Source organism: Elaeis guineensis, chromosome 7, assembly GCF_000442705.2.
Source record: "Elaeis guineensis isolate ETL-2024a chromosome 7, EG11, whole genome shotgun sequence".
Lineage (NCBI taxonomy): Eukaryota > Viridiplantae > Streptophyta > Magnoliopsida > Arecales > Arecaceae > Elaeis > Elaeis guineensis.
Window position 1 is genome coordinate 8,054,316 of NC_025999.2, and position 21,450 is coordinate 8,075,765.

At 34.5% G+C, this 21,450-nt stretch overlaps 1 protein-coding gene and 1 non-coding gene across 2 annotated transcripts in view; both read left to right on the forward strand.

Annotated features, from left to right (window-relative positions):
* LOC109506064 (pentatricopeptide repeat-containing protein At4g20770) overlaps positions 1-19,803 on the forward strand; it is a 34,299-nt gene extending 14,496 nt beyond the window's left edge. The window contains 1 exon segment of the mRNA XM_073260948.1: positions 19,659-19,803. Coding sequence (XP_073117049.1) covers positions 19,659-19,803 — 145 coding nt within the window.
* Positions 6,641-6,747, forward strand: LOC140859543 (small nucleolar RNA R71). Its single transcript, XR_012143080.1, has one exon. It is a non-coding gene; the product is annotated as a small nucleolar RNA R71 (small nucleolar RNA).
* Positions 19,804-21,450: the final 1,647 nt, after the last annotated feature.

Sequence of the window (21,450 nt, forward strand, 5' to 3'; positions counted from 1 at the left end):
CTACTGTAGCCACCTCATCTGGAATCCAAATTCAATTCTGTAAATTATGTTCCTTTCTTGCTTCCTCAAATTCTGTAGGATCTAATCTTGCTCAATTTGGAGTCCTGTAGCTTACCTTTTAGGGGTCCTCACACCAAAATATCCAGAATTTAGATTGGTTGACTAGATGGAGAGATTAACTGCTTGATTTATTTCTGCACCTCTAGTTTCTTTTCTGGCTGATGATGCCAAAAAGGATAAGGTGTGGGTCCATTGATATCTTGATTTGGTTATTCTGCTTTGAGATGGACTCTGATTTTGATGCAAGACCTGATGACTCGGATGACAAACCCTGCTGAATCGGACTCAACCAATTTCACTTAATTTGACCTTTAAAATATGGTTAAGCCCAATTAGGTGTGACCTGGCTCAATTACCTGCAATTGACATAAAACATATCAGGTTCTTATATTTATTTAGTTAATTATTATACCAATTTCATCAAAATTATTAAAAACTAATAATAATAATTACTATAAAAATGCAATACATCAAATACCCCAAACCTAAGTTTTTGGTTGTCCCCAAGCAAAAGAAAAGTCCAAATCAAAAATGAAGAATCTCAAAAAATTAATGCTAAAAACTTTATTTAACATTAATATACTCAAAATCCATCTAGACACAAAGGAGTAATACCCAAATGCCATGGCTTAACCACCTCAACCCAAAATCGAAAGGCAAACCCACAAGCTAACTATTCCAAACTCATTCATACTCAAACAAAATTACGCACAATCAATAGCTACCCTGCTTCCTTTAGGTTTTAATAAAATAATTCGGTTCAAACATCCAATCCTGAATGCAAAATCCTATCAGCCCATCTCCAATAGTGCAAACAACGTACTCAAGAGATCAATAGGACTTTTTCGGGTTAAAAAATGGAAAGCAAGCAACAAGAATGATGGTTATGGTCACATAAGTGAAAATAAATCAACCACAATAAATCAGAGCATACTCAATTACTTATACTTTACATCCCTTCCTTTATTTATTTTATTTTATATTTTAGAACAGCCTATACACTTTGGCACTCTTCCTTAAGTCATCATTTGCCTTTTTACGCGAATACCGACATTGGGATGAAGGCACCCGGTTACTCAGCAAGTCATATACTCAAAGTGCTTTGCATACTCATAATTCAAGTCACTGTTTGACGTAAAAGCAAACATGGGGCTCATGAATGCTCCTAGTTACTAGGCAACTTGAAACAGCGGAGTAGATTTGCTTTTTTTTTTTTTTTTTGAATGGAAGAAAACTAAAAATTCAGTATGCTCTAACCATTATAATCAATTTATTCTCAAAAAATATGAACAGTAGATATGAGATAGGATGAAAAGAAAATACAAGGGGTCAAAAAGGGTATGCCAAAGGAATGCCTATATCATTTCTCCCAAGTAAATTGTCTACATTTTATTGCAACAAAGCTCACAAATAGGATTGGCGAAGCAAAGTAACTATCTCCTATACGAGATTTTATTTAAGTATTTACAAGTTTAAAAAGTCAATCCCTGAATTTGACTTCCAAATTTAAAGCTAAGATAGCCAAACAATAACACAAAAGTAAAATTGTCCCCCTCTATATCCTTACAAGTGATCAATGAATCAACATTCCATTTTTTTTTAATTAAATTTTATTAAAAAATAAAGATAAAGATGCAAACATAATGGCAATCCTATATTATTAACACGAAATGCTCATGCAAATGCACCCCCAAATCTGAATTGGACATTGTGCTCAATGACAAGATCATCATCACAATACATATTATAGCAAGGCATTCTTAAAGGTTAGGGTACTCCCCTTTGTAGCGTGCCTATGCGCTTGTGCGAGTTTGCAACTCGTCCTCAGTCATTTCATCTCTCTTGTCTTCTTCAATGTGCCTACAAAAAGTGAACAACGTCCATTCAAACCTTGAAAATATAGTGAGGATTAAAATTGACTCAAAAAATAAAGAAAATAAAAAAATTTTGCTTGGGTTGCCTCCCAAGAAGCGCTAGTTTATAGTCGTTAGCTTGACTATCCCAATGCATTATGTCAGTGATATGGAGGTTTTTGGTTGCTCAAATCCTCCATCTATGTATTCCTTCAACCTTTGCCCATTGACCTTGAAGGTCCTATCACCACTCTTCAGCTCAACAGCTCCATGTGGAAAAACTTGTATAATCTCAAATGGACCTGACCACCTAGACCGGAGCTTGCCTGGAAATAGCTTTAGACGGAGTTATACAGCAACACCTTTTGTCCTGCTTGGAATTCAGCCTCACAATATGTTGTCATGCCATCTTTTCGTTCTCTCCTTGTAAATTCTTGCATTTTCATATGCATGGAGGCGGAACTCATCAAGTTCATTAAGCTGTAATAACCTTTTCTCCCCAGCAGCTTCCATATTGAAATTTAGCAACCTAGTTGCCCAGTAAGCTCGATGCTCTAGCTCCACAGGTAAATGGCATGCTTTTCCATAAACTAGACGATACGGGGACATCCCAATTGGCATTTTGAATGCTGTTCTATATGCCCATAACGCATCATCTAATTTTAGGGACCAGTCCTTTCTTGATGAGTTGACAGTAGTCTCCAATATTCTTTTAATTTCACGGTTGGAGATCTCTACTTGTCCACTTGTTTGAGGATGATATGGTGTTCCTACACGATGAGTAACACCGTATTTTGTCAATAGAGAATCCAAATAACGATTACAAAAATGCTTACCTCCATCCGTGATGATAGCTCTTGGAATACCAAAGTGTGTGAATATGTATTTCTTTAAGAACTTGAGCACACTCTTGCATCATTAGAGGGAAGTGCTACTGCCTCAATCCATTTGGATACATAATCCACGCCACCAGGATGTATTGATTTGAATGAGAAGGTGGAAAAGGCCCCATAAAATCTAATCCCCACACATCGAACAGTTCTACTTCAAGGATATTGGTTAGTGGCATTTCCTGTCTAAAAGAAATATTTTCAGTTCTTTGACATCGGTCACAAGAAGAAACAAAAGCAATAGCATCTTTAAACAGGTTAGGCCAATAAAAACACACTGTAATACTTTAGCAGCTGTTTTGTTGGGTCCAAAATGGCCTCCACACTCTAATGAATGGCAGTGTTTTAAAATATTTTTAATTTCATTATCAGGCACACATTTCTAATAAGCTGATCTGGACAATACTTATATAAATATGGATCCTCCCAAAAATAATATTTTGCATCATGTAAAAATTTTTTTTACTGGTAATTAAATTCCGGAGGAATAATATCACATGCCTTAAAATTAACAATATCAGCATACCAGGTGTACTAGATGTGAGTAATGCAAATAATTGCTCATCAGGGAATGACTCATTAATGGGTACCTCAGTGTTCTCAATTTCTTTACTTAACTCTAACCGAGACAAGTGATCTGCTACAAGATTTTCTGCTCCTTTCTTGTCCCTAATCTCCAAGTCAAATTCCTGCAATAAGACACCCAACGAATTAGTCTCGGTTTCGCATCCTTCTTTTCAAGTAAATATTTAATTGCTGAGTGATCAGTATAAACTATTATTTTTGCTCCTATAAGATATGGCTAAATTTATCAAAAGCAAAAATAATGGCGAGCAACTCTTTCTCTGTGGTGGCATAGTTCAACTGTGCATTATTCAGTATTCGACTCGCATAGTACACCACATGAAGTCTATTCTCCTTTCTTTGTCCCAAGACTGCTCCTATAGCATAGTCGCTTGCATCACACATGAGTTCAAATGGTAGATTCCAGTCAGGTGCAGTGATGATAGGAGCTGAGATTAATTCTCTCTTTAACCTGTTAAAAGCAACCAAACACTCATCAGTAATTTTAAAAGGTGCATCCTTGATCAATAAATTACAAAGAGTTTGGTAATTTTAGAGAAGTCTTTTATAAATCTTCTATAGAAGCCAGCATGCCCTAAGAAACTCCTCACTCCTTTAACAGATGTTGGTGGTGGTAATTTTCAATGACCTCCACCTTTGCTTTGTCTACTTCTATCCCTCTAGATGAAATCTTATGGCCTAAAACTACTCCTTCCTGCACCATAAAATGACATTTCTCCCAGTTCAACACAAGATTAGTTTCTTCACAAGCTGTAGAACTTGGGAGAGGTTAGTCAAACACATATCAAAAGAAGGACCAAAAATTGAAAAATCATCCATAAAGATTTCAATGAATTTTTCAACCATATAGAGAATATAGACATCATACATCTTTGAAAAGTTGCAGGTGCATTACATAACCCAAATGGCATTCTCCTATATGCAAATGTTCCATATGGAAAGTAAATGTAGTTTTTTCTTGATCCTCAGGTACAATAGAATTTAAAAATATCCTGAATAACCATCTAAAAAATAGTAGAAGGGATATCCGGACAATCTCTCAAGCATCTGGTCAATAAAAGGCAAAGGAAAATGGTCCTTTCGTGTGGCTTTGTTTAACTTCCTATAATCAATACACACACGCCAACCAGTGACTGTTCTAGTGGGTATCAGCTCATTTTTATTATTTTAATAACAGTCATCTCCCTTTCTTAGGAACTACTTGAACAGGACTCACCCAACTACTATCAGAAATAGGGTAGATAATTCCTGCATCAAGTAATTCATTACTTCAGCTCTAACTACTTCCTTCATATTAGGATTTAACCTAGTTGATGCTCAATTGAAGGTTTGTAGTTTTCTTCCATTAAAATTTTATGCATGCATATACTGGGACTAATTCCCTTAATATCATCAATAGACCAGCCTAGTGCTTTCTTATGCTTGTTCAACACATGCAATAATTTTTTCTCTTGTTCAGCAGACAATGAGCAGATATAATGACAGGAAAAATAGATGAGTCTCCCAAGAATGCATATCTTAAGTGAGAAGGGAGCTGCTTAAGCTCAAGCTTGGGGTTTGGCTTAGCCTCTACTGAATCCTTATTTTCTCAACATCATTTAATACATCAACATGCTGTTTATTTTTAACACCATCAATCAAGTCATATTCAGAATTATCAATTATTTCACTAACAAATTTATTAATCACATCTAATCTAAAATATTCATCATTCTCAAGAGGATATTTAGAAGAATTAAGCATGTTAAAAATTACCTTTTCTTGTCCCACTCTTAAAGTAAGCTTACCCTCATGGACATCTATAAGTGCCTTGCCAGTTGCAAGGAATGGACGTCCCAATATCAAAGGAACCTCTCTATCTTCCTCCATATCCAAGACAATGAAATCCATTGGGAAGATAAATTTATCCACCTTGACTAATACATCCTCCACTATGCCTTTAGGATATGTCACTGATCGATCAGCTAGTTGTAATGAGACACTGGTCGGTTTCACATCCCCTAGTCCAAGCTTCCTGAAAACAGATAAAGGCATTAAGTTAATGCTAGCACCTAAATCGCACAATGCTTTAGTGAATTCGATATTGTCAATATTGCATGGAATTGTAAAACTCCCTATATCCTTTAATTTTGATGGCAACTTGTTCTGAATGATTGTACTGCACTCTTCGGTGAGCATGACTGTCTCATGGTCCTCTAGCCTTCTCTTTTTGGAAAGGATATCCTTCAAGAATTTGGCATAGCTAGGCATCTGAGCTAATACCTCCGCAAATGGAATATTTATGTGTAGTTTCTTGAAGACCTCCAAAAACTTCAGAAAGTTCTTGTCATCCTTACTTTGCTTGAGCCTTTGAGGAAAAGGAACTGGTGGATTGTAGGGCTTTACTGGCTCTTCTTTTTCTCTTTTAGCTTCTCTTTGACCATAGTCTCTTCTTGAGTTTGTTCCTTTACTTGTTCTTTAACAGGCTCTTTCCCTTGTTGTTCCCCTAGTTGTTTTCCACTCCTCAAGGTAATTGTCTTCACATGCTCCTTCGGGTTCGTTTCAGTATGGCTAGGCAATGACCCTTGAGTTCTGTTAGCTATCATGTTGGCCAACTGTCCCATTTGTATTTCCAAGTTTTTAATGGCAGCTTGCTGGTTTTGAAAGTTTGCCTTAGTTTCACCTATGAAATCAGTAGTGGCCTTGGTGAGAGTTGCAACCAATTCTTCCAGGTTAGACTTCTTTTCTTGCTGTGGAAAATCAGGTGGTCCTCTATTCTGATGATTCTGTTGTTGCTGTTGATTTCTTCAAGAAAAATTTGGATGGTTCTTCCAGGCAGGCGTGTAGGTGTTTGAGTATGGATTATTCTGTTGCCTTCCTTGGTTTGCCACATATTGCACTTGTTCTTGTACTGGAGGCATGAATGAGCTGTCAATCGGGCAATCTCGAGTAGCATGTTGCCCAGTACACATCTCACAGGTCTGCACACAAGTATTGATAGCATTAATAGACAAATGATCTAATTTTTTGAAAAGAGTGTCTACCTTTGCATTGAGTGCAGTAATAGCGTCTATCTCATGAATCCCAGCAGGTCTCCTCGCCATGTTTCTCTCATTGGGCCATTGGTAATTGTTGTTGGCCATTTCCTCCAAAAGATCATAGGCCTCATCAAGCGACTTTCCCATCAATGAACCTCCAGCAGCAGCATCAATATTAATTCTGGTATGGTTGTTCAGCCCATTGTAGAAGGTTTGCACAACCAACCATTTAGGCAGCCCATGGTGTGGACACCTCCTAAGCAAATCCTTGAACCTTTCCCAGGCTTCATATAAGGTCTCCATATCGAATTGCACGAAGTTTTGGATGTCAGTCCTCAACTTGACAGTCTTAGCAGGTGGAAAGAATTTTGCCAAAATTTTTTGTGCTAAGTCATTCCAAGTGGTGATCGAGCCAGCAGGAAGAGACTGTAACCATGCTTTAGCTTTGTTTCTAAGTGAAAACGGGAACAATCTTAGCCGAATTGCATCATCTGACACTCTATTATGCTTAAGGGTATCACATATCTCCAAGAAGTTTGCAATGTGCGCATTGGGTCATCATTGGGCAATCCTCCAAACTGAACCGCTGTCTGGATCATTTGGATCAAAGCAGGCTTGATCTCAAAGTTGTTTGCTTGCACAGGTGGTCTTGTGATGCTAGATGAAGCTCCATTCACGGTAGGCATAGCATAATCCCGCAGTGCCCTGGGGTTTGCCTCTCTAGCAACCTCATTATTCCCTACTAGGATTACTTCTCTTCTTGGATCTTCAGCCATTTCTGGATCTACTTTTACCTCAGATTTCTTTCCTTCTCTGACTGCTTTAATATTTTGTTTACAAGTGCGTTCAATTTCTTGACTTGAAATGGAGTTTGATTCAATTCTCACAAGTCGACCCGATTCTCTTTTTCGAGTTGTAATTTTGAAAGATTATTATCCCTTTTTTTATTTTATTTTTTTATTTTATTTTTTTTAAGAGAAGAGAGAAGAAGAAAGAGAGAAAAAAGAGTTCTAGAAATGAGTCCTAAGGAGTCCTAAATCTAGAGATGAAAGAGAAGAGTATTTTAATTAGGTTTAAATTTTAATGGCAAACAAGTTAGCACAAAATGAACTTTCTATCCTAGGGTTAACCTAGATCTAGACAGCTCCTAACTGTTCCAAGATCGTCTTCAAGCACTCCAAGCCCAAAACTGACTAACTGTCTCGGCCAGGTAAGTGTAAGATGTGGGAGGTCCCCTGCTTGTTGCTTTCCTTAGACACCAACTGAGTTGGTCAGGTCAGACAACGGAACCAATTGAAAACCACCTTCTTAAACCACTTGCCTTAGACACCGAGCAATTAATCAATTCGAACCCGGTCTAACTTTAGGGCTTTCTTGTCCTATTGAGCTCGAATATCCTAGGGCTAATGTTTAATTGATTTTAGATTAAGGTCTAGATTATGCAGAATGAAGGATGTGATTTTTGGGCTAAGGAAGGGTGATCAAATCCCCACCTTATCTGATTAATGGGTTAAGTGCCCTTAAAGTTAATTATGGAGATGCAATGCAAAGAAACAAGATGTCCAATCAAGTTTGATTTTTTTTTTTAAATATTTTTGGTTATACTATATTAGTTAAGCGTTATGAAATATCAGTAATTTTTTTTTTATAAATATCTAAGAAATAAATATCTAGATTACTAGTAAAATCAACTATTCTTGATATTAAAGCACCAGTCCCCGCAACGGCGCCAAAAACTTGATAGCCTATTTCGCAAGTGCACGAAATCGCTCAAGTAATATAATGATAAATAAGAGATCGTTTCCATGAGGACTGAGTTTAATTATCAAAAATGAATGCTAATTTTACTAATATCTAAACGATCGAAATTGAATGACAGTGAAAAATAAAATTAACTCTAAAGAACTCAATGAAAGCTGAATCAAAATTTGATTGATAAAGCACTAGGGTATATCTGATTTTACTTAGACCAATTATCAATTCCAGCTATTTCGATTAATAATCTAAATTTAATTATTAATGCAAGGATAAATAATCTTAAATTATTTAATAATCTCTCTCGAGTCTTATTAAATATACTAATTAAAATCTATAATCTATCTTTCAATAGTAAAATAGATTTCAATTAGTTCAATAAGCACAGTGATTATTTTCAAGATCCCACAGGTCAAATCTTCTGCTCCCGCTCCAATTATTATTTCTATGATATTTGTTATTAACTCCAATTTATAATCTTCCTTCTCAGTATCAATTATAAATCGAAATCAATCAAGTACTAAAGATAATAATACTTAAAAGTATTAAGTATAAATAACAAACAATTACATTAACAAAGAAAATTAATACAAATTTTGGAATTGAAATTAAATCCAAGCTACATCAGGTACCCTAGCTAGAAATTTCGCTTTTCATCATATCAAAATCAAACTTAAGTTTGCTTGAATAAAACTCCAAAATCATCCTAACAATGAGTTCTAAAAAATAAATTCAAAGTAAACAAGAGAAAGAATTAAAAATTCTGAAGGAATTGCAGAGCCGAATGAATCTTCTCTTCAAATCTTCCAAATACTCCAAACTCTCCTTGCTTGATTTCTAGCTTTCAAAGATGATTCTCCTCTCCCTTTTGCTGGTGTTTTTCGATCCTTAAATAGGGCTAGGGCTAGGATTAAGGTGGTATTTTTTTTCATAATTTTATTCTATATATCATTCTTTCTATTTGGTATAGAATCTCTCCTCCTTTGGATAGGTTTTAAGCAACCACCAGCCATCTACTCCTTATGCTTCCCAAATTTTTTGATTTTATTATGATTTCTATAGTAAAAGAAGGAAAGGAGGCATGGTTAATTAGAGAAGAAGAATTTTTTCCTTCCTGGATCCACAAAATCTGCAAAACAAAGTAAGATTTCGGCTGCCCAAATCAAGTTTTTCAAGAATTGATTCCAATTCTTTCTAAGTTTGCTCCTCATGCAGAATTAGTTTGGACTCTGATTTTTTTTCATTTAATTTTTTTCAAGATAGCTCTTTGCCACCCAAAATTGGTTGCCATATCAGATCTTTGTGCCAAGAAACACTAAGAAGAATCTGGATGTATCGGGTGTTTCTTGTTGTGTCCAACATTGTTACCAACTTCAACTTACTGTAGCCACCTCATCTGGAATTCAAATTTAATTCTGTAAATTATGTTCCTTTCTTGCTTCTCTCAAAATTTTGTAGGATCTAATCTTGCTCAATTTGGAGTCCTGTAGCTTGCCTTTTAGGGGTCCTCACACCAAAATATCCAGAATTTAGATTGGTTGACTAGATGGGAGAGATTAACTGCATGATTTATTTCCTGCACCTCTAGTTTCTTTTCTGACTGATGATGCCAAAAAGGATAAGGTGTGGGGTCCATTGATATCTTGATTTGGTTATTCTGCTTTGAGGTGGACTCTGATTTTGATGCAAGACCTGATGACTCTGGATGACAAACCCTACTGAATCAGACTCAACCAATTTCACTTAATTTGACCTTTAAAATATGGTTAAGCCCAATTAGGTGTGACTTGGCTCAATTACCTGCAATTGACATAAAACATATCAGGTTCTTACATTTATTTAGTTAATTATTATACCAATTTCATCAAAATCATTAAAAACTAATAATAATAATTACTATAAAAATACAATACATCAGATACCAAGTAAAAAAAAATGGAATATTGAAACAGACGACTAGACTGAGTGGTCCTCAAGGTCAAAATAGCAGGATGGTTGAATCAAGGGACAAGAGGCCAGTCACTATGATTTCAAGAGATAGAAGGCTGCCCTCATATGTTCTCCAATGCCATAGGTGTGGAGGATCTTACTTTATAAGAGATTGTATAGGATTTGTAGGGGTATGTTATAATTGTGGCCAGTCAGGCTATAAAGCAAATGTATGTCTAAGAGGAGGGAGCTTATGGTATGACTAAAGTATCAACCTACATAGGCATTCCAACTAGTCAAGCTTCTCAATCAAGACCACAACAAGGAGGATGAAGGGAGAGTTGATGTACTTAATAGGATGCAAATGCTCCAATTCTATAGTAACATGTATTTACTAATGCTATTTTTCTTTTATTATATTTGATTAGTAGATCCCATATAGAAACTCAATAAGTTAGAATTATAGTTACAATTGAGAATGTGAAATATGTATGATCAAGATATCATCTAATTATGCTCATGTTCTGTTTGATCCTGATGCTACACATTCTTTTATATCAGCTAATTTTATTAGAGGAATAGTGAGATTCTATCTGTGCCATTTGAGTTTGATTTAGGAGTCTCTACTCTGAGTAGTGATACTATTGTAGTGGATTCTTTTTGCAAATCTTACACCCTTAGTATTATAGATAGAGAAATGGTGGTTGACCTACTAGCATTGAAGATGAGAGATTTTGATTTAATCTTTGATATGGATCGGTTAGCTGCATATCATGCTACTATAGACTGTTTTAAGAAAATAATGAACTTTCATATTCCAAGCCAACCAAAATTTAGCTTCACCGATAGAGGATCAAATTTTCCATTAAAGTTAGTATCCATCTATAAGTTAGGAAGTTCTGAGGAAGGGATGTGAAGGATTTTAGCTGCAGTAAGAGATACTCGACAAAAGAAATAGAAGCTAGAGGATATTTTAGTTAAAAAATTTTTTTGATGTTTTTCTTAAGGAACCTCTAGGGTTACTCTAGAGGGGAGATTAAGTTTTATATCAATTTGGTTTCAAGAACTGATTCATATTTAAGACTCCTTATAGAAAATGGCTCTATTGAATTAAAAGTGTTGAAGGAACAATTGCAAGAATTATTGAATAAAGCTTCATCTGGCCCAATGTATCTCTTGGGATGCTCCCGCACTAGTTGTGAAGAAAGATCGAAGCTTTCAGCTTTGTATTGATTATCGAGAGTTGAATAAGATAATAATAAGAAACAAATATCTCTTGCTGAAAATTGATGATCCGTTTGATCAGTTATAGGAAGCACAAGTTTTTTTAAAAATTGACCTTCGTTCTGGCTATCATCAATTAAAGATTAAGGCTAGTGATGTGTCTAAGAAAGCTTTTAGAATAAGATATGGACATTATGATTTTTGGTCATACCTTTTGGATTGACTAATGCATCTGTAACCTTTTGGATCTGATGAACAGAATATTCAAACTCTATCTAAACCAATTTGTCAGTATTCATTAATGATATTTTGATCAATTCGAAGAATCCACAAAAACATGAGGACATTTAAGGATAGTGTTGCAAATTCTTAGAGAAAAGAAATTTTATGCAAAGCTCCAAAAGTATAAATTTTAGCTCGACAGTGTCGCCTTCCTTGGGCATGTGACATCCAAAATGATATTTCTATTGATCCAAAAAAATAGAAGCAGTAGCTGAATAGAATCATCCTACTAATGTATCTAAAGTACATAGTTTTTTGAGATTAGCTGGCTATTATCATAGATTTATTGAAGGATTTTCTTGTATTGCTATGCCTTTGTCTCGTCTAATTAAAAACGAATGAAATTGGAATGGACAAGGAGTGTAAGCAGAGCTCTAGGAATTAAAAATAATTGATGATAGCTCAATATTGATCATTCCATCTGGAATGGGAGGTTTCACTATGTATAGCGACGTTCTTGGAAGGGCCTAGGCTATGTCTTGATACAAATGAAAAATAATTGTTTATGCCTCCAGATAACTGAATACTATGAGCAGAATTATCCCATCTATGATTTAGAATTAGCAGCTGTAGTTTTTGCTCTAAAAATATGAGATATTATTATATGGAGAGCCTTGCAAGATTTATACTGATCATAAGTGTTTGAAATATATATTTATCCAAAAAGAATTGAATTTAAGGTAGAAAAATGGTTGGAGTTGCTAAAAGATTATGATCTCATTATCGATTATCAACCAAGAAAAGCAAAAGTAGTAGCCAATACTTTGAGTAGGAAATCATGAACTAAATTGGCAATTTAATTACTTCGCAGAAAACTATCTTGGTAGATTTGGAAAGGTTGTGTATTGAAGTACACCTATACAATGCCAACTTTCAAATTACTAATTGCATAGTACAACCTACTTTGATTGAAAGAATTAAAGCATATCAGAGTAAAGATCCAGAACTCCAGAAGATCAAAATATTGGTAGAATCTGAAGCTCAAGTAGAATTTCAAATTCATAAAGATGGCTCTTAAGATTTGGCAAAGACTTTGTGTCATTAAAAATTCAGAATTGAAGAAAGATATTTTTCAAAAAAGCCCATAGCTCTACTTATACCAAACATCCTGGAGGTACTAGAATATATCAGGATTTACAAAAAATTTTTGGAGTGGCATGAAGAAGGTCGACATTGCACAACATGTAGCTCAGTGTTTAATATATTGGCAAGTAAAGGCTGAGCATTAGAGACCTATAAGACCTTTGCAATCTCTTTCTATTCCTCAATAAAATAGGAACATATAATTATGGATTTTATTATGAGTCTATTTAGAATTTCTAAAGATAATAATGCTGTATGGATGATCATTGATCGAGTGACAAAGTTAGCTCACTTCTTCCCTTTAGAGTTAGGATGTCATTAGAGAAGTTAGCCAGTTTGTATATTGAACAAATTGTAAGATTGCATGGAGTTTCAGATTCCATAATATCAGATAGAGATATTAGATTTATGTCTCAATAATATTATGATATCCTGTTACAATCCTATGATATTCTGTAGCATCCTATAGATAATTATCAGGATGTCATAAAAACTAATAAGACGTCATAATAATATTATGATATGTATTGTAATACTATGATATCATGTTACATCTTATAGATAATTATCGAATATCATAAAAATTTACAAGATGTCATAATAATATTATGACATCTTGTTACAATCCTATGAATCCTGTTATATCTTATAAATAATTATTAAAATTACAAAACTAATAGGATGCCATAATAATATTATGATATTCTATTGCAATCCTATGATATTCTGTTGCATCCTATAAACAATTATCTTTGTAAGGTCCAGCTCAGCTGGCCTACTTGGCTAGCCGCTTATTGAAGTGTTATCAGGTAGGAGTGGAACAGAGGATTTATCTTTGTTCTATGCGATAAAAATCCTGGTGCCTTCCCCATGCCCCTCCCATTACGATCTCTTCCTTTTCTCCCATGCCCTCCCTAGCTCCTTTTATCTCTATCTTTCCCATACACACCATGAGCTCTCTCTCTCCTTTTTTTCTTGCTTCCCCTATCTCTTACGCACTCCATCTCTCTCCCGCCTCTCTCTTACCCATGTCTTCTTTCTCTCTTCTTCTTTTTCTCTTCCTCCGTGCTGGATGCCAACCCATCTCTTCTTCATTCTCTGCATAGGTAAGCCCTAAATCTAAATTCTTGTCTTGAATTTTTTTTTATTTTTTTGGTAAATAGTGGAGCCAAAGATTGTGCATTAAAAAAAATTGAGAATGATATAATGAAAAATAGCTAATTACACAATATTAAAAATAAAAAGATCAAAATCTCCTATGATCAAACATAAGTAGGAACATAGACAAGTAGAAAAAGAGAAGAAAGTTTCTATAAACAGATAGAGCAAAATGTAAAATCAAGTTACAAGAACCATAAAATTCAAGCCTGTCAGTGATAATACAGCAGTAGTAAATGTTGATAATAGCTTTGAAAAATATATAGAAGAACTTGATAGTCCAAAGTAAGTCCTATAGTCTTTTAAGTTAAATACAGACGTGGAATAGCGGTCGAAGTTTGAAGTAGCACAAGAATATAGATTGAAAGATCCTATCTTTGTGGATTATGACGTAAGCAAGTATCTGGATGATGAAGCCATGAGCAAAGTAGCCATATCTTGATTCCCCAACAGCAGTAAGTGTAGAGAAATAATGATGAAGCTAGTATTTTGTAGATATAATGAGTGACTGTGAGGTGCATCTGAATGGATAAATTTAGAAATATTTTCATAGTAGAATTCAAGTGTAAAGCATTATCCCGACCTTCTATGATTGGCTGAGGATATAGCACTGCATGGTGAACAAACCTGAGTTGGCAAAAATTGAATATAAAATGGCTGGATCTATTGATTGTAGAACTGTGAAACTTCAAGATATACAAGGCCTTAGTAGAGCCTGAGCACCCTATTTAATAACATATAAAGCATCTTAACCAAGAAGATTTCAATGTGCAAATAAGAGCCTGTGAAAAGCATGTAGTAGGAAATAAATAATAGTGATTGGAAACACCTCCATATAAGGTCGAAAAAAATCAGAGAAAGCAGCACTCCTGTGTGAAGATGAGTTAAATAAAGTCCTACAAATTTGACTATATGAAAAGCTGGCCCAAAATTTTATGAGTGAAATAAAATGCCAACAATAATAAGCTAGTGATAATGCTATGGGGGTAAGGCTCAGATATACAGCAAGTCAAGTAAGTCAGACATGCTAGGTATGATGTTACTATGTATGAAGAAAATAAATTCCACAAATATCAACTTACAATATTTGAAAAACTAAATATCGATAGTGGACATGATGAGGACCAAAGCACTTGGCCCTGCTTGGTTCCAGCAGCCATGTAGTCTGCAGCTCGGTTTGCTTACGATATATATGACTAGTTTTGAAAGAAGTAGTTGAAGATTTCCACATGCATAAATTGGAAATAAGGAATATGCTGAATCCTAGAAACAGAAGGTTAAAAGCCAAGAGACTATAGTAAAAGAATCTTCTTCTAACCAGATTTTAGTGACATTGCATTATTAAATAGCTGTCTTCATGCCCAGCCAAGTTGCAGTAAGCACTGTATAAGGAACTGAAGAATAATGTAATTGTTGGTTTTTTGTTAAAATTAAAGAAGTAGTATAATCACAGATTACATAATCGATCAATACCACGGAATGCTGGATGAAGGAATAAAGTTGATCTTGATTACTCCAAAGGGAGAGGGTAGCAAGAGACAAGAAGATGAGTCAATGCTAGAAGATGAGTCAATGGCTAGAAAGAAAGACCACCCCAGTGCCTTGATGAAGTAGAAATAGGGTGCAAGATTGAGGGTATAAGGGGATGAAGAAATGAAATAGTTTGGCAAATCAGTTGAAGAGGGGTTATGTACTTAGATTTGAACATTCAAGCATTGCGAACTGACCATAATTTCTAGGCCAGCATGCCATTAAAACTTTCTGCCTAGGTTCTACCATGGCTGAATCCAAATAATGAAAAAAAGATGGTAAAGTAGACGGATAAAATTGCACTTAGCATATGTGAGTAAGCGACTGCCAACAAGATCTGGTAAAAGATCAAGTAAAAATGATAAAAGCACAATTTTCAACATCTTGACAGACATCACAGACTTGTTGGTGGAGGTAGAATATTTTTAGCAGAAGTATAATTTGTTAGGCAGCCTTTCCCAAAAAACTTTCCAACAAAATATCTTAATCTTGGGGAATATAAAGTTTTCAGATACTATTGAAATTCAAGTGAGCTACAGGTGACTGTGTACAGGTATTTGCACATCGTCTAAAGAAATACAATTCAGCTTAGTGCGCCCCCAAGCTAGCTGATCAAACCAAAAGCATGTGCTATAGGAATAGCCTCAATAGAGATCATCATATTAGAAGAGAAAAATATTACGAGCTGATGCCTATCCCAAGATTTAGCATCCATTATAAGATCAGCCACATGTATATCAAAGCACTAATGATCTATATTAATATAAGTAGGCCAAGTACCAAAAGGCAAAGTAGATATCCAAGGTCTTGAAAAATATTAATGGACTCGTCAATTCCAACAAGTCATTGGAATTGATCAAATAGCTGAACAGTGGCGAGGCTTGTGATAAGTAACCAACAACTTGGAATTATATTTGGCATTAACAAGTTGGCCGCATAAAGAAGTGGGATGGAAATTATATTAGCAGCTAATTTGCTTAGACTTTGTTGCCTGTGATGAAGTAAAGATGTAAAACCTAGGCCACCTTATTAGTTTCTGTTTTGAAAAAAGGATGAAATCCTCCTCATAAGTTGTAGCCAAATAGAGGAGGATATGGCCATCTTTCTCTTCACAAGAGAGGAATAACTCTCTTTTCTTTTCTCTTTTAACTATAGACTTAGTTATCTATTTGTTCTTTTGCTCTTTTTCTCAAAGATGGATCAAGCCCTCTACTGTCTCTCTCTTAATTCCTCTACATCTTGTGTCCTTCTTTAATCTATCCTTGTGTCCTTGTGCTAATGATTAGTTGAAACCAAAGACTAATCTTGACTTTATTCACTTCCTATTTTCTAACTTAGTTAGATTTATATATAGGTGGGCAGTATCTTATGGTTGGAGAAGATCGACATAGAGTCCTTTTCGGTCCTACTAATTAAGAAAGTCCATTAATCTCTTAAGTTAATTATGGATTATTGTAATAAGATAGAATGATAGATTGGATGTTAGAAATTAAGAAAATTAGGTCATAATCATGTAAGTTAGAAAAGAGAGTGATTTTTAATTTTCTAGCACCGAATGTTGATTTAGGATTAATTGGATGTTTTAGGTGTGCACGGTTCAGATTGATATTGGATGAATTTTGCTAGCTGTTAGAGGTAAGGATCTCTAATCACAACCATCTATATTAATCATAAATGTTTGGCATCATATACTCGAAATTGTAGGTATTGTATACTTACATTGTATTGCAAGCTTTGATTTTTATAATTTCAAATTTTGTCAATTATATAAAAAAATATATACATATAAATAAATTATAATCCAATAAGAATAATGAAATGAAAGGAGTGATTCATAATGAATTAAAATCAGGGTATCTGGACTAGTCACGATATTAGTATGGTCTCATCATAGGTAGAAACATGGTATTTTTATTAGTATGATTTGCCACGAGTAGAAACATGGTACTCTTATGAGTATAGCCTCGTCAGAACAGAAACATGATATTTTTGTCAGTATGATCTTACCACGAACAAAAATATGATATTTTTATCAGTATGGCTTCATCATAGATAAGAACGTGATATTTTAGTATGGTTAGTTACGGACAAGAGCATGACCATGAACAGTTCAAATGTTGAAAATTCAAATTCAATCCATATTATATATATTATAATAAAGTAATAAATAAGAATAATAGCTTAGTATTAATGTTAACTAAAATAATAGCAATTGAAATGAAATCTTAGTTGAATAGAAATTACTGATTCGGTTATATATGATGAGTATACCCAAGTTGCTCTTGATAGGGTATTGCATATATTTAAATTGTTATATATTAAAATTTGGTGAACATCCTGGTATTATTATTGAGATGGACATATGAATAATCAATTGTTAATTTTTGATATTTGGATCATTATTTCTCAATAGATATATTTATTGAAGAATTACTATCCTTTCATACGTGTGTGTATGCTTACGAGATCCTTACTGGACTGTTAGCTTATATTATTTTTTTTTTCTTTTCAAACTCATAGAATACCTAGCTAGATCGAACTGAGTTAGAACTTTTGATGAAAGATAGTAGTAGTTAAATCTATATATGATACTAGATGTATCTGAACTATATATTTTTGAGATAATCTTAATTTTTAGTAAAAATATAATATATGGTTTGTCTTGGATGTTTATCTGTTGAAATTAAATATTTGGTTCAGATGTATCAATCCTTAAATATACTCTAGAATTACACTCTTGGGGATATGCGGCTGTATCATGTGCCCAATCCATATATTGGATTTAGGGTGTGACAATCAGAATATTATAAAAAATAATATGACATCATAATAATATTATGATATTTTATTATATTCTATAAATAATTATTGGGATGTCATAAAAATTAACAGAATATCATAATAATATTATGACATCCTATTATAATTCTATGACTGTTGCATTCTATATACAATTATTGGGATGTTATAAAAACTAACAAGATATCATAATAATATCATAACATTCTATTTGTATCCTATGACATCCTGTTGCATCCTAAAAATAAGTATCAGGATGTTATAAAAACTAACAGGATGTCATAATGCTGTTTGTATCCTGTAACATCTTATCACATTCTATGAAAAAGCAATAAGACATCATAACATTAGAAAGGATATTTTGGTTAGAAAAAAATTGAAAAAAAAGCTGAGTTACATTAAATATCTATTTTTTTATTAATTATGTTATGTGGCACAATCTGATGAAACTGTGCATTTTTTCTCCACCAGATACAGTAGACAAATAATTACTTTATATATTAAATATCAAGAAATTCTTTTGTCGATGAGAAATTTTTTTTTTAATATAAATTAAATTTTTTTAGAATTTAACCTAAACATCAGAGACAATTGGCTAAATCGTTAGAAAAATCCATTTTTTCTTTACTTGAAAAATATAAAAATTTATTTTATTTTCACGAAAATGGTTGGATTGTGAGCTACAGCATTAGATATATTATAAATCGTCACTACTTTTTTATAACCGTTTAATTTTCTTAAATCAGAGCTAATACTTATAAGTTTCTTAAAATAAGCTAGTGGAGAGTCCATGTTTTGGTTGGAATGCAAATAGACTAGGGGTGGCATTTTTTTCCGACCTATCAGATACCCGACCTAATCCAAATGGTGTGGATTTTACTTGACTCAATTAAAATCTGGGATAGGTATAGATTTTAGAATAAAATTTTGAAATAGATTCAAGATGCATACGAATAATAGTATGCCCACCCCAAACTCAATCCAATAAATCATAATATAAATACTCAACACAAAGCCCTAATGACCTATCCATCATATTCGTCTAAGGCTTTGTTTGGATTGAGGGATTCAGAGGGAAAGGAAAGGGAGAGATTTCTTTTTTCTTGTTTGGATATTAATTTTTAAGGGAGGGGGAGAGAAAAGGAGGGATACCTCTCTCCCTCCTTTTCTGTCCGTTAAACTAGTTTTCTAATTCTCTCAATTTGAAAAAATCGAAAAGGAAAGAAATATGTGACAGATTAAAAGACAAAAATACCATAGATCTTAAAATAAAATTAAGGTACAATGATCTTTTAATCTCCTTTTCTTTCTCTTATGAGGGCTAACTAAATAATGATGATGTTCCTCCTCCCTTTCCCTCCCTTCCTTTCCTTTCCTTTCCTTTTCCTTATGAGGGCTAATCTAAACAAAGCATAAGCTTTTCTATTTGGCCGCTCCAAGCCTCCCACCTGAAACCTTAGCTATTGTCTTCCTTATTCGATTGGTGATGGCAGAGGCGATGAGTGGAGGCGAGCAAAGCGAGTGGAGCGGAGACAGACAGCGAGTGTAGAGCCACAGGCGACAGTGACGATGCAGAAGCCATGGCCAAAGGCCAAGAGGGCAGCAAGGTGGCAGGGGTTGGCGGCTCTAATGAGATGATGAGGGTTTAAAGCTTGAAGGACCGCTAATTGAGTGGTAGGGGAGAGGAGATAGTTCTTCAGCCATCATCGACGTCTAAGCTTCCTCTTCGACTGACAAAACCCTAGTCATCGTCTAAGCGAGGAGAAGGAGAGGAGGTAGCTTTGAAATCAAAGAAAATATCAAAAATTAAAAGATAAAACTTTTACCCACCTAATTGAGCTTCGGCTAATAAAATCCTAGTCATCATCGACATCTAAGCTTCCCTCTATGGTTGGATTTTTTTTTTAAGCTTTTCACTGCGTTTTCCTTTTCTCTTTTTTGGAGATTTGTAGGAAGGAGAGCCGAGAGATCTGAGGGGAAGATCAGAGGGTTTCTTAGATTTCGATAAGAGAAAATTTTGGATCGAAAGAGAGGGTTTTCAGGTATACCCAACCTAAGCTTCAACTTCATTTTACCTTACTCAACCTAATCTGAGAAGGGTATAGGATAGATACGAAGATTGACCGACTTGATCCGTATCCAATTTTTTCCACCCTTAAAATAGATAGTTGTGTTTTATATTCAGACTCATACTTAACAATGAATTTTACATAGGAATACATAATTATTATTTTGCAAAAGAAATATATTTTTGTCTTGCAAAACTTATAATCAAGTGAATGCAAGATTATTTGCTTAATTTAATCAAACATCTCATTGAGGCTTTATAAACTCATCTATTGGGCATTGTCCATTAGGAGTGGGGAATATATGCATGCATACAAGCATAAATACAAACATAGCTGAGCACACGTACACACAAATAATGTTTAAATACATATATACATAAAAGCTATTAAATAATTATCTACCAAAGCCGAGAGAAGCTTAGCCAGGCTCGAAGCAACTATTTTTTTATGATTTTGTATAGGCTATTCAAAAGACTGATGGGGGCGAAAGTTTTTTTTTTTTGGCTCACATAGACTTTCATTCATTGGAATAAAAGCAAGATATGCATGGTTTAAAAGTCTAGGATTCCATTGTTTCACTCCTCAAAAAAGCAAGGACGTCATCGTTTGAGTCATTCCAAAATATATTGCAAAAAGCCCTAATGAATCCATCAGGTCCAGGCGATACCATGCTTCCAAGTTCAGATATTGCATCCTTGATCTTTTCCATAATAAAAGGCTTTCAGTAAGCAATTGCACATCCATGCCATCTTCCTTGTACAACTTAATCCAATCAAATGAGGTTGGATTGTCCTCGGGGAATCCAATGAGTTTTAAGCAATAAACAAGCAATTGAGGCAACCCAATTATGTCTCTTTTTGGACTTCATCTAGATAGAGCTTTCAATAGCCATACAGTTAGTGATGATCAAGAACATGATTCACGACAGCTGCACTCAGAGTGCTGCCTCTCTCCTAATGTCACTGGTTCAATGCTTGCAAAGGTCATGGAATATTGGAAGCACCCCATCAATGGTGGCAATGATAAGAATCTTAGTGCAAACCCGAGGCAGTGGCAGGCTAACTGTCACAACACCAAGCCATTGCTAGAATGCATCACTGGTGTCATGCCCCGAACCCAACACCCGGGTCGGATACATGATAGCCGCACACTCCTTAGAGCAAGCCCTAAAGAATATGCAAGGCCAAATTAAATCATTACAACCTTAACATCCATA